Source organism: Muntiacus reevesi, chromosome 8, assembly GCF_963930625.1.
Source record: "Muntiacus reevesi chromosome 8, mMunRee1.1, whole genome shotgun sequence".
Classification (NCBI taxonomy): Eukaryota; Metazoa; Chordata; class Mammalia; order Artiodactyla; family Cervidae; genus Muntiacus; species Muntiacus reevesi.
In genome coordinates, this window is record NC_089256.1 from 84,573,993 (window position 1) to 84,588,478 (window position 14,486).

At 42.1% G+C, this 14,486-nt stretch overlaps 1 protein-coding gene across 1 annotated transcript in view; it reads right to left on the minus strand.

Annotated features, from left to right (window-relative positions):
* Positions 1-13,694, minus strand: part of GFM1 (G elongation factor mitochondrial 1) — a 49,413-nt gene extending 35,719 nt beyond the window's left edge. Inside the window, exons 1-6 of the mRNA XM_065942213.1 lie at positions 13,511-13,694; positions 11,141-11,293; positions 9,554-9,686; positions 8,898-9,102; positions 6,618-6,734; positions 3,679-3,829 (exon numbers count right to left, since the gene is read on the minus strand). Of these exons, the coding sequence (XP_065798285.1) occupies positions 3,679-3,829; positions 6,618-6,734; positions 8,898-9,102; positions 9,554-9,686; positions 11,141-11,293; positions 13,511-13,600 (849 nt within the window). The 5' untranslated portion in view covers positions 13,601-13,694. The remainder of the gene's footprint in view (positions 1-3,678; positions 3,830-6,617; positions 6,735-8,897; positions 9,103-9,553; positions 9,687-11,140; positions 11,294-13,510) is intronic.
* Between the last annotated feature and the right edge of the window lie 792 nt (positions 13,695-14,486).

Consider the following 14,486-nt stretch of genomic DNA (forward strand, 5'->3'; position numbering starts at 1 on the left):
AACCTAAAGAAAACCAGGAAAAACAACAGGGAGCCAGGTATGACTTAAATCAAATGCAGTACAAATTCGCAATAGAGGTAACAAATAGGTTCATGTGACTAGATCTAATTAACAGTATGCCTAAAGAACTACTGACAGAGGTCCATGACACCGTACAGGAAGTGGCAAACAAAATAATCCCAAAGAAAAAGAAAAGCAAGAAAGCAAAGTGGTTGTCTGAGGAAGGCTTACAAATAGTGGAAGAACAAAGAAAAGCAAAAAGCAAGGGGATTCGGGAAAGGTACATCCAATTAAACGCAGAGTTCCAAAAAATAGCTAGAAGAGGCAAAAAGGCCTTCTTCAACGAGCCATGCTTAATAATAGAGGAAACAACAAATGGGGAAAGGCTAGAGATCTCCTCAGAAAAACTGGAAACATCCAGGGAGCACTCTGCCCAAAGATGGGCACAATAAAGGATAAAAATGGTAGAGACCTCGTAGATGCTGAAGATCAAGAAGAGACGAAAAGAATACACAGAAGGACTATATAAAGAAGATCTTAATGAACTAGGTTATTACAATGGTACGGTTAGTCACCCAGAACCAGACATTCTGGAGTGTGAAGTCAAGTGGGCTTTAAGAAGCCCTGCTGTTAAAAAAGCTAGTGAATGCGATGAAATTCCAGCAGAACTATTCAACTCCCTAAAGGATGACACCAAGCTGGTTTCAGAAAACGCAGAGGAACCAGAGATCAAATTGCCAATATCCGCTGGATCACTGAAAAAGCAAGAGAGTTCCAGGAAAACGTCTATTTCTGCTTTATTGACTACGCCAAAGCCTTCGACTGTGTGGATCACAATAAACTGTGGAAAATTCTGAAAGAGATGGGAATACCAGACCACCTGACCTGCCTCTTGAGAAACCTGTATGCAGGTCAGGAAGCAACAGTTAGAACTGGACATGGAACAACAGACTGGTTCCAAATAGGAAAAGGAGTATGTCAAGGCTGTATATTGTCACCCTGCTTATTTAACTTATATGCAGAGTACATCATGAGAAACGCTGGGCTGGAAGAAGCACAAGCTGGAATCAAGATTGTTGGGAGAAATATCAATAACCTCAGATATGCAGATGACACCACCCTTATGGCAGAGAGTGAAGAGGAACTGAAAAGTCTTTTGATGAAAGTGAAAGAGGAGAGTGAAAAAGTTGACTTAAAGCTCAACATTCAGAAAATTAAAATCATGGCATCTGGTCCCATCACCTCATGGGAAACTGATGAGGAGACAGTAGAAACAGTGTCAGACTTTATTTTTTGGGGCTTCAAAATCACTGCAGATGGTGACTGCAGCCAGGAAATTAAAAGACACTTACTCCTTGGAAGGAAAGTTATGACCAACCTAGATAGCATATTAAAAAGCAGAGACATTACTTTGCCAACAAAGGTCCATCTGATCAAGGCTATGGCTTTTCCAGTGGTCATGTATGGATGTGAGAATTGGACTGTGAAGAAACCTGAGTGCCGAAAAATTGATGCTTTTTAACTGTGGTGTTGGAGAAGACTCTTGAGAGTCCCCTGGACTGCAAGGAGATCCAACCAGTCCATCCTAAAGATCAGTCTGAGTGTTCATTGGAAGGGCTGATGCTGAAGCTGAAACTCCAATACTTTGGCCACCTGATGTGAAGAGCTGACTCATTGGAAAAGACCCTGATGCTGGGAGGGATTGGGGGCAGGAGGAGAAGGGGACGACAGAGGATGAGATGGCTGGATGGCATCACCGACTCGATGGGCATGAGTTTGAGTAAACTCTGGGAGTTGGTGATGGACAGGGAGGCCTGGTGTGCTGCAATTCATTGGGTCGCAAAGAGTCAGACACGACTGAGCGACTGAACTGAAAAGATGACACCATCAAGGTTTTTATGGCAGCAAATCCAGAAGACCCAGTAGTAGCCACAGAACTGGAAAAGGTCAACCCTCATCCCAACTCCCAAGAAGGGTAGTAGCAAAGAATGTGCTAACCACTGGACAACTGCACTCATCTCCCATGCTAGTAAGGTCATGCTTAAAATCTTGCATGCTAGGCTTCAGCATTATGTGAACGAAGAACTTTCAGATGTCCAAGCTGGGTTCAGAAAAGGAAGAGGGACTAGAGATCAAATTGCCAAGATTCACTAGATTACAGAGAAAGCAAGGGAACTTCAGAAAAACATCTATCTCTGTTTCATCGACTATGTTAAAACCTTTGACTGTGTGATCATGACAAACTGTGGAAAGCTCTTAAAGAGATGGGAATACCAGACCATCTTATCTGTCTCCCGAGAAACCTGTATGGGTCAAGAAGCAACAGTTAGAACCCTGTATGGAGCAACTGATGGGTTCAAGATGGAGAAAGGAGCATGACAGGGCCGTCACCGTTTGTTTAACCAACACACTGGCATATCATGAGAAATTCTGGGCTGGATGACTTATAAGCCGGAATCAAGATAGGTGGGAGAAACATCATCAACCTCAAATATGGGGATGATACCATTCCAATCGCAGAAAGTGAAGAGGAAATAAACAGCCTCTTGATGAAGATGAAGGAGGAGAGTGAAAGAGCTGGCTTAAGACTAAATAAAAAAAAAAACTAAGATAATGGCATCTGGCCCCATACTGCACGGCAAATAGAAGGGGAAAAGGTAGAAGTAGTGACAGTTTTCCTCTTCTTGGGCTCCAAAATCACTGCACACAGTGATTGCAGTCATGAAATCATAAGACAATTGCTTCTAGGCAGGAAAGCGATGACAAACCTAGACAGCGTGTTAAAAGCAGAGACGTTACTCTGCCGCCAAAGGTCCATATAGTTAAGTCTATGGTCTTCCTGGTGGTCACATATGGTTCTGAGAGCTGGATGGTAAAGAACACAGAATGCCAAAAAAATTGATGCCTTCGAACTGTGCGGCTGGAGAAGACTTGTGAAAGTCCCCTGGACAGCAAGGAGATCACATCAGTCAATGTGAAGGGAGATCGACCCTGAAAATTCACTGGAACGACTGATGCTGAAGCTGAAGCTCCAGTATTTTGGTCACCTGATGCAAACAGACAACCCATTGGAAAAGTCCCTGATACTGGGAAAGATTGAGGGCAGGAGAAGAGGGCGTCAGAGGATGATATGGCTGGATGGCATCACAGGTGCACTGAACATTAACTTGGGCAAACTCTGGGAGATGGTGAGGGACAGGGAGGCCTGGTGTGCTGCAGTCCATGGGGTCGCAAAGAGTCGGACATGCCTGGGCGACTGAGCAACACCACTGGAGAACTGCCTGTTTAAAAACTGAATACCAGTCCTAGGCAGGTGATCACTTCATTTTAAAGAGGTGAACAACTAAGTAAAGGAATCCATGGCCTTCCAAATAGTCAACAGCAAACACTTAGTTTATCTTTTTTCTTTGTGATAAAGACAGGTCCAAGAGGCTGGCTGTTTAAATATCTTTTTTCCTAGAACAAACTGATTCCTTTCCCATTTTATATAACTCACTACCTTAAAAAAAGAGTAACACGCCATATCACACTTTTTTTTGAAGGAACCAATTATGTTAAACAACTTGCTTGGATTTCATTAATAAAGCCCCTACATAAAAGCATCATGTCCCTTCCCTACAAGAAACAAAAAAACCTTCTTTTTCTTGTTAATATAAGACATATTTTGAGAGCACCTGCCTTTAAATCTGAGATTGAGGGAGTTTTTTCTTCCAGAAACATCTCTCCAAGTTGCTCATCTGAATTAGCAACACATTCAATCAGCTCCTGCCGGTGGTCTGCTGCTGCCGCCCTGAATTCTGCTGGAATTTCCCCGTATCGAACAATCTGACTAAGAGAAGAAATGTTTTACTTTGGTACTTTAAGAATATTCAATTAAATTGCAATTAACTTTACTCCAATAAAAACTAATTTGAAAAAAGAATATTCAATTAAACATATAAGTTATCAATGAAGAAGATAAACTAATGGTCAAAATGTGTTTTGAGATAAGAGCTCTGATATTTTTGCATTAAAATCACAAATAAGAAAAATGTGTATCTATAAAATTCAGACAGAATAGTGGACAAAATACTTTCAAACAGGCAACGCAAATCGCTCAAGGTTGTACTACCAGTAAATGTACAAGCCACACACAATTCAAAGCCAAACTGACCCCAAAGCCCGTGAGTACAGCTGACCTGTGAACAACGCAGGTTTGAGCTGTGCAGGTCCACTTATGCAAAGATGTTTTTCAATAAACATGCAAAAACACGTGCATTACATTGTGTGCAAGACTTGTATGGAAGTGGACAACCTGTCATTATGTAGGAATAAATAAGTGGTATTTAATATGAAATTTAAAATGTGCTAGTTTTATTACTGTTTTATAACTTTGCTTTCAAAGAATTATATCCATAAAGTATGCCTCTCTCACAAAATTACAGAAACTGTGTACCATCACATGTAATTTTTTTAAGTCACAACATTTCCAATACTGTATTAGGAATATGATTACAATATCACATGCCATAAACAATTTTATAATGACTAGGCTAGGCTACTGCTTTGCACCAATTACCCTAGGCTACCATAAAGCAATACATTGCTGCTTCTTATCAATGCATGAACTGTTATACCTGTAAATAAAATATGTCTTTTCATGTTATGTTTTCATTTTTGATAGCGTCCAGTCAACAGTAGGTTATTAGTAGGTATGTTTTGGGGGGAGTCAACAGTTATACTTGAACTTTTGACTGGATGAGGAATCAACACCTCTAATCTCCACACTGTTCAAGGGCCAACTGTACTGGAAAATTCTATTAACCAAATTAATCAGAATATCACAGTCTTTGACAAGCAAGATTAGACTTGACTATTCCGGGTCATGAATAACAAATCCAATTACACAATTTTTTTTAATATAGAATACTCCATTTTGTAGTTTTAAAAAAAAAAGTTTACTAATTATGACAGACTGTTCAAACTTGACCTCCATTCTCCATTCCTTTAGGGGCCAGATAGCTAAAAGTGACAAATAAATACACACAAGAGAGAAATGGACACTTGATATTTACAAACATCAGTCTGAACACTTTAAAAGTATTTCTTTAGAAATGCAGCCTAATGTCAAGCACTAACAAGCTTTTCAGAAAAAAAATTCCTGGAAAAAAAAAGGGGGTAGGGGAGGGAGAAGCAAATCGCAAATAGTCAGAAAGTAATTCTGACCATCCTAAAGCACGCCTCTTCAGCCTTCAGCGTCTAATTTCTTCCTGCCTGGCAATGTCCCTGCTTAAGTCTTTCATTTCGGAAACTTCCTTTGAAAATATACACACCCAGTGGTCTAGGGCTGGGAAAAGGCGCAGGTGTATTAAGAAGTTCCACCTGTGGTTCTGATGCACAACAAAGTTTAAAAACCTCTACTTTAGAAGACAGAAACGTGTGCACTGGTAATTCTGGGCAAGTGATATAATCATTTACTTAAAAAAATTTTTTGAGTCCCTATTTTGTACCAGACAGTTCTAAGGCTGGGGACATAGCAGCAGATAAACCTGATAAAAATTCTTGTCCCTTACATTCTAAGGAGAGGTAAACTTGGTTGTCATTACTTAGTTGTGGAACAAAAAGTGAGAGAAACGCCTTGTCCACTGAATAGGCTTGATCTTCTCCTTATGTAAAAGATGGTCAATAAAGATAAACTCTATAGTTATCTGATCACAAAGGCCTTCATCCACCTGCCAGACTAGTAATCTCAGTTCCAAAACAGAGGAAGGCGCCCCGTTAAAAACGACCTTTGGAGAAACTGCCAGGCTTCAGAGTGATTCTTCAGAACAAAGGATCACTTACAACTCTGGCACTGTCTAGATTAGTGCCACTCAAACTGTGGCATTCAGACCTGAAACATCAGTGCCACTTGGGAGCATTCCAGAAATGCAACCACTAGGCCCCACTCTGTAGCGACTGCATTAGAATCCCTGCAAGTGGATCCAGATACGTGCATTTATCCAGGTGAGTTTTCTGAATGCCACAGTTTGATAACCACTGGGCTCTGTATGCAAAGGTCTCTCAAAAGTTGGGTGATGGACCAAATAGCATGTCAAAAGTTACCAATTTGCTTTTTGTATTGCCCAAACTACATTCTTTTATTTACATAAAAGAATATGTAACTTCTTTTACACATTAATCTGTTTATCTTTGTAATCCTATGAAGTAAGTAGAGGAAGTATTTATAATCCCCTCTTTCTTCCCAGCTTTTATAACAATACTCATGACACAGTAGTTGTTCCGCAAAATCTACAGAACAAATGAATAGATCAATGAATAAAAGCAGAAAAAGAGATATTACATCATTAGTTTAAGCTGAAGGCCTCCTTTCACCATACCACGTATATCATAATGTGATATACGTATATCATCCAAATGTACATATGTATATATCATCCATATGTATATATGATATACATGTATCATGCTAAGCAAAATGGGAAGCACTAGAATTAAATGCATTAAAAGAAAATCATCTTAGATGACTTTTTTCAGTCTCATTTCAAAAAAGTTTATATTTAAAGCACTCATCCATTTCCTTCTCTTTGATACTTTTTTCAAATATAAGATTTGAATAGTATATTTTTAACACTTACCCAAAGTCTCCATCAAAATAGATGGCTCGTTCCTCAATAAGATCTATAATACCTTTAAAATCACTCTCTAAACCAATGGGCAATTGCACAAACGCTGCATTATGACTTAGTTTAGACCTGAAAAATAAAAATACATGTTTACCCGTTTTTCTCTTCACCAAATTTCTTTGAACTGACAAAGTAAATAAAAAAAGAAATCAATGGCAGATCTTTGGAACTGATTAGCAGGTCAGAGCCAAAGGTACAAAGCAGCTGGGAACAGATGGACAAATTCAATGTGCTCAGGAAGCACAACCCCATTTAGGCAACAAAAATAACTGTAAGATAAGTGTTTCTTCCATTAGATCCCCAGAATACCCTGAATCAGACACAGAGGGGAGAAGACAGGTCACTGGGTGGTTGACCGGGAAATTAAAGGATGGTGGGATAATTGTGCCCACATCTCCTCCCTGGATCAGCTAATACAAGAGAAGCCAAGTACAGCTTTCTGAAAAGGAAGTTCCTTAGAGGGGAAAATCCGTGGTTATTAGACACTCGTCGTCAGCCTGCACATCCAATCAGGCACAGCCACAGAACGGAAGTTGCACTCACTGGCAGGGATTCACGTTCAAGTAGAAATATGCTCTGCCGCCGCTGTTTCGTCTGTAACTTTGACCAGATAACTAAGAAATACCAAATATTTCACAAGGAAACGAACAGCTTGAAAGAGACGGGAGCTCAAGAAACAGTACCAACTTCCAAGGAAAGAGTTACCAGAGAAAACAAAATGTAAAGATCTAAGAAGTAATTACCTCTATTAGTATGAAACTGAACTACATAATTGCTGGGATTAAAAAGAACAAAAACCAGGCTAAATAACAGAAGGGAAGCAGATGAATACCAAAGAAGTGAGTTGGAAGACTAACCTCAAAAATTGTCTCATAACCCAGTGAAAAATCAGAAGGAAACAGAAAATATGAGAAAGTATGGTAGAGAAAGTAAGAGAGGTCAGATTCAGAAGTTTCAAAATCTATTTAATGGGAATTATAGGATGAGGTAACAGATAAAGGGGAGTGGAGCAAAGTAGTATCTGACTACCCAAATAGTCAAATAAATGCTGAAAGAGAATCTGCCTGGAATTCAGAAAAAGACTTGGTGGAAAGAGCCCGTCTATTGCCAACCACAAGTAAAATATAATTAGAACAAAAAGCGAAAACATTTCATTTTACCAAGAAAGTATTACAAACACCCAATAAAGAAAAGTTTCACGCGCATGTTCTCACACACGTCACCTCCAGCAGAGCACACAGAATGCCTTCACTTAAAGTTCCCGGACGCCGCATCTCGTCAGGAGACACATCAGTCTCCCCACTGCCAGGCTTTACTGCCTACATCCGAGACCCTGTCACAGGAGACTCGAGTAGGACCTCTATGGCTCCATCCACAGATCTACAACAGGCAGAGTGCAATCGACTCTTCTCAAAGGCTGTGTGAAATACATCATACTGTGAAAAATGCGAAATCATGTGAAGACCACTGGGTTATGTCTAGAAAGGAAGGACTGCTGCTTTCCCGACAAATACATTAACTGATGAAAACGAGAATATAGCATGCTATTGACAATTTAAGGCATTATATTAAAATTCCTCAAATAGAGGTTAAAACTGAGGACAATCCTTTACACTTGTCTAAATAAACATGAAGTACTTTTAGAATCTATCCTAGATTATAACTTCTCTAACTATAACACTTCAAATTACCAGATGAGTTCTGAATTCACCTTCAACTTATCTAAAAATTTAAGTCATATTTCTCTGATTATACAGAGAAAGTACTTGATAAAATCATATCACAAACCAAACTATGGACATCAGGGTTCCATTTACTAAGAGGTAATTCACATATGTGAATTTCAAAAAGGACAAAAAAATTAAGGATAACGCTTAACGACACTGAAGTAACTGTGTTTCTAGATGTAAGGTGGAGAAGGCAATGGAGCCCACTCCAGTACTCTCGCCTGGAAAATCCCATGGACGGAGGAGCCTGGTGGGCTGCAGTCCATGGGGTCACTAAGGGTCAGACACGACTGAGCAACTTCACTTTCACTTTTCACTGTCATGCACTGGAGAAGGAAATGGCAGCCCACTCCAGTGTTCTTGCCTGGAGAATCCCAGGGACGGGGGAGCCTGGTGGGCTGCCGTCTACGGGGTCACACGGAGTCGGACACGACTGAAGTGGCTTAGCAGCAGCAGCAGATGTAAGGTCTGTTAGCTAGATCCTGACTGTTCTAAGGCGCAGTACCTCATCTGCTGCAGGGCCCTGGCTGGGTTGGAGCCCATCCGGTCGAGCTTGTTAATGAAAGTCAGAAAGGGGACGCTGTAGCGCTTCATCTGCCGGTTAACGGTCATGGTCTGGCACTGCACCCCTCCGACCGCACAGACCACCAGGACCGCGCCGTCCAGCACTCTCAGGGCTCTCTCCACTTCTATTGTGAAGTCCACGTGCCCTGCACGAGACAGAGAAGGGTGTGCGCGTCTTAAAAAGCAGCCTGAATCTTTACAACACGCACAAGTAAAAGGCCTTCTATCTCTGATCATTATGGCAGTCTTCTAGGTGGAATGTGGATTTTTTAAACCACCAATATCATTCACCAACCATAAGGTCCAGGGGCCCAACAAAATCAAACTTCAAAAAGATACTAGGACACGGGCACCTCTGGAATTAGCAGCAACATGTAAAAGGCAAGAATCTTCCTCGTCACTATTTATTTGCACTCTTTTTCAAAGAAACCACTTAAGGATGAAGTGTTCTAGGTCCCATTCAGATTTCTCTAATAGGGAATTCACAGTCACACTTTTGGAGTTTTATTTGATACTCAAAAATGAGCTAGGTCACAGGAGAGGAAAGAAGTGTGTCGCTGCCCAAAAGGCTGCAATAAAACCAAGAACTCAACTCACCAGGAGTATCTATGATGTTGATGTTGACATCTTTCCACATGGTGTAGGTGGCCGCTGACTGAATAGTGATTCCTCTTTGCCTCTCTAGCTCCATGGAATCCATGACAGCACCAACTCCATCTTTACCTTTCACCTAGACACAAGCATAGCAGTTCAGATTTCTCTGTCCCTGCATTCCCAGAGGGGACGACACCTTTACAGAAGGAACCAGAACACAGAGAAACCTAATTTTAGAGAAACCGAATTGTCAAGTCACATCTCAGGGAATACCAATTGAAAACTGATTACAGCATTTGGCCTCTATGAACAGCATCCCTTTCTTCACTGCTGTTGTCAGCAGCTGGTGCCACTGAGCACTACCTGGTCTTAAAAGCCATCCTTGCTCCCTCTGCGTGTTTCTTCCTACCCGCCCCGGGTCGGGCTGGGAGCAGGTATTTCCCTTCCCTGCTACTCGTGGACCTTGAGGGCTGGGTGGGAAGGATTCAGCTTCTAAAGTCTGCGATATAACAAGATGGTCTTCATCCAAAGTAACACTTTTAAGTGGAAAGTTGAGTTAGTGGATATGTAACGCCTTCAGGAGAGTTCCAAGATTTTCTAAAATAATTTTTTCCTGATAACTGTCATTTTTAACTAGTAGGCTGATACTACACATCATCATTTTAAACCCTTTCCCCACTTAACATTATAAACATCTCTCCAAAACATTTTAAAGTATGCAAACATTATTTTAATGGCTGCTTAGGGGTGTATCATATTGACTTAACATTCTTTTTTTTTCATTGGAGGAAAACTGCTCTACAGTGTTGCATTGGTTTGTCACAGTTCATCATCACTCAGTCATAACTGTACATATACCCGCTCCCTCTTAAGCCTCCCTCCACTTTCTCATCACACCCCGTTAGGTCACAGATCACCAGGCTGGGATCCGTGTGTGACACAGCAACTTCTCCCCAGCTGTGTATTTTGCACACGGCAGAGCATATATGTCTGTGCTACTTTCTCCGTTCACCCCATTGTCTTCTCCCCTACTGTGTCTACAAATCCCTTCTCTACATCTGCGTTTCCATTCCTTCCCTGCAAACAGGTTCGCCAAAACCATTTTTCTAGATTCCACATATATACGTTAATATACAATATTTGCTTTTCTCTTTCTGACTTCCTTCACTGTATATAACAAACTCCATCTCACTAAAACATTCTTTTTTATGCCTGAGTAATATTCATAGATGTGTGTCTCTCTCTGTACTCACCTGTTGATGGACATCAAGGCTGCTTCCAAGTCCTAGCTGCTGTAAATAGCACTGTGATGAACCCTAGGGTACACGTGTCTTTTTCAATTATGCTTTTCTCGGATTGACTTAACATTCTTAAAAAAACAATCTGCCCAGGATACCCACAGTGATGATTTCTAGAGAAACTCCTTACAGCAACATTTCAAGCCAACCTGAGCTATCCACTTTGTGACTCTGATTAAATTTCCAGGGTTACCATCCTTCTAATCTTTCAGGATTGTGAAGTTTATTAAATCCTTACAAAACAATCAAAACCAAGGTCAAACTAATCTGAAGTCAACCATGAACCCCATACCTCATGCATTTTTGCGATTCTGCCAGTGTAGTAGAGCACTCGTTCTGTTAATGTAGTTTTCCCAGAATCAATGTGAGCTGAGATCCCGATATTTCGTATCTTTTCATTAGGAATTATCCCTGAGGAACACCATCGGCAGATCTTCCAACTAGCCTGAAGAAATAAGAGAGCTCAATTCAGGGCACTTTTTATGAAATAACAGTGGACAATTAGAAAGGGCTGAGTGGACATCTCTCCTCTAAGAAATCTCAATGAACACAAAACGGAGTAGGAGATAGCTTGAAAATGCAAAACAGTGAATGTCTCAACCATCAACTCCTGTAACCAAAGAAGAGACTGCAAGGGAGAACAAGAAAGGCATACTCTTAAAAAAAAAAAAAAAAAAACAGAAAAAATACATTCAAATTACTTAAATAAATATAAATGGACAGATATTTTTACTAAATGGTACAGATCTGAAAACATACACTTGGGCTGATAAAATCAGAAAGACAAGTTCCCAACAGATACTTTAATAGGAAATAGTTTCACTCTAAATTTTACTTCGATTTTCCCCCGTTCCTTCTTACTGTAGATTCACAGCTAGCAAGGATTTTTGAGGATTTTTAAACTGTATGCAGAGGTGCCAATATGGTCAAGGTAGTGTACAAAAGGTTGCCAATTCCTTCTACCCCAAAACAATAACCTTTAAACAACAACTTTATTTTACTCCACTGGTGACAGGGAATTCTGCATTTTATGCAATCAAGACATAATATAAATCTCTCCCTATAGGACTGCACATCCAAAATGCACTGCAGCCACTTCTAGATAAGGGGAAGTAGAAGATGTAAAATGGAATCTGGGTGATCAGCACTTAGTTGATTAAAATCCAGGGATATCAGCAAGCAGAGCAAAGTTCTGCATGACAGGAAAGGATCAACTCCTACCTATTGTAGGTCAGGAAGCAACAGTTAGAACTGGACATGGAACAACAGACTAGTTCCAAATAGGAAAAGGAGTACGTCAAGGCTGTATATTGTCACCCTGCTTATTTAACTTATATGCAGAGTACATCATGAAAAAAGGCTGGAAGCAGCACAAGCTGGAATCAAGATTGCTGGGAGAAATATCAATAACCTCAGATATGCAGATGACACCACCCTTATGCAGAAGAACTAAAGAGCCTCTTGATGAAAGTGAAAGAATAAACTGGAAAAGTTGGCTTAAAGCTCAACATTCAGAAAACTAAGATCATGGCATCCAGTCCCATCACTTCATGGCAAATAGATGGGGAAACAGTTGAAAGAGTGACTGACTTTATTTTGGGGGGTCCAAAATCACTGCAGATGGTGACTGCAGCCATGAAATTAAAAGACGCTTACTCCTTGGAAGGAAAGTTATGACCAACCTAGACAGCATATTAAAAAGCAGAGACATTACATTGCCAACAAAGGTCCGTCTAGTCAAGGCTATGGTTTTTCCATTGGTCATGTATGGATGTGAGAGTTGGACTACAAAAAAAGCTGAGCACCGAAGAATTGATGCTTTGAACTGTGGTGTTGGAGAAGACCCTTGAGAGTCCCTTGGACGGCAAGGATATCCAACCAGTCCATCCTAAAGGAGATCAGTCCTGGGTGTTCATTGGAAGGACTGATGTTGAAGCTGAAACTCCAATACTTTGGCCACCTGATGCGAAGAGCTGACTCATTTGAAAAGACCCAGACGCTGGGAAAGACTGAGGGCAGAAGAAGGGGACGAGAGAGGATGAGATGGTTGGATGGCATCACCGACTCAATGGACATGAGTTTGAGTAGGCTCCAGGAGTTGGAGATGGACAAGGAAGCCTGGCGGTGCTGCAGTCCGGGGAGTCGCAGAGAGTCGGACACGACTGAGCGACTGAACTGAACTGAATGCTCTGCGATCTCTCCCCACTTACCGCAAAAGGTAGACAGAACCAAAGAAAGGTACTGGGAAGGTCAGGCTACAAATTAAATAACACGGGTCAGCTAAAAGAGATAGCACTCGGCCCAACGACACTCTGCACTGAAAAGAGCACTGGATAATGTGCCAGAAGCCCTGGGTTCGAGCCCTGAACACACTAATTTTTCAGTTGTCTTGATCTTCACTCCAGTTACCTCTTCTCTTTAAGGTATACTAAAAATACGAGGCTTAACCGGAGGCCGCCCAACCTCCCAGGGCACCGAGACGCTGCTCATGAATAGCCAGCAGCTGTGCAGACAAGGGGGCTTTTCACACTGAGGTCCATTCGGAGTCGTCAGTAAGGAGATGCCAGGGAGGGAGAGGTGTCGCTTCCCCCCTGGCCCCGGACGCACCGCAAGGTCCCGGGGACAGACCGTGGTGCGGTCTCGCCCCGCCGCACTCCACTACCTGCTTCCCCCGCCAGCCCAGGGCTGCGGGGACCCGCGGGAGCGGCCCGCGGCCCACAGCCGCGGCGGCGGCAGCTCCCAGCAACCTCATGGCGAACGCAGCACAGGCGAGAAGGTCCCGCGGCTCCGGCCCTGTCCAGCACTGCTATTGGGAACGGTCAAAGTCACGCCGGCAATCGGAGCCGAAGAGCACTTCCGGGGCGAAGGATACGAGGGAGGAGAGAAAACAAGAGAGAGGGAGAAGCTTCCGGATCTCCGGGCAGAGCGGCGTCCTCCGCTGCCCGGCTGCCCTCTACCGACTGGGTAGAGAAAGTGCAGCCGCTTTGCGTAGCTACTCAGGCTTTTTAGGCACGCTGCCAGAAAGATGCAGCCTTTATTTGCTTTGCGTGTACAGCAAAGTGGAGAAATGTTTATATTTACCTTACAAATGCAAAACCGTTATTAATGCTACTACAAACATATGAAAAAATAATCTACAGGATATGATCTGTAAAAAACTTGGGAAAATAAAAAAATCTACAAGTGGTTTTTCTCGTTTCAAGACGTTCTATCGTTGTTCGATGTTAAACATGTTATGTCTAGTCTATATAGAAGACAGGATCTTTGAGATTCCACTTCGATTTCTTGGAGGCATCGGAGCTAATGATCTTCCCCTCAAAACCTTCTTCTGCAGTCTTTGTCTCAACGGAAACTCCTTTCCTCGAGTTGCCGGGACCGAAAATGTGACTTTGAACCCCTCTTTGACTTTCCTGCTCCAGTCACGGCATGTACTGTGGGCCCTGCGTTAAAAAATGGATCCCGAATCTGCACCTTCTCCCCACCTCTCAAAGCACTGCTGTCTGGACGGAATTACTGTCAGCCCATCTGACCTTACAGCTTCTGCCCTGCAGCTGCTCGGCCTAGCCCCTTCACAGCCACTGAAAGGGACCCTTAAAGCCCGAGGGTGTCATTTTCTGCCGAAAACACCCATCCAGTGA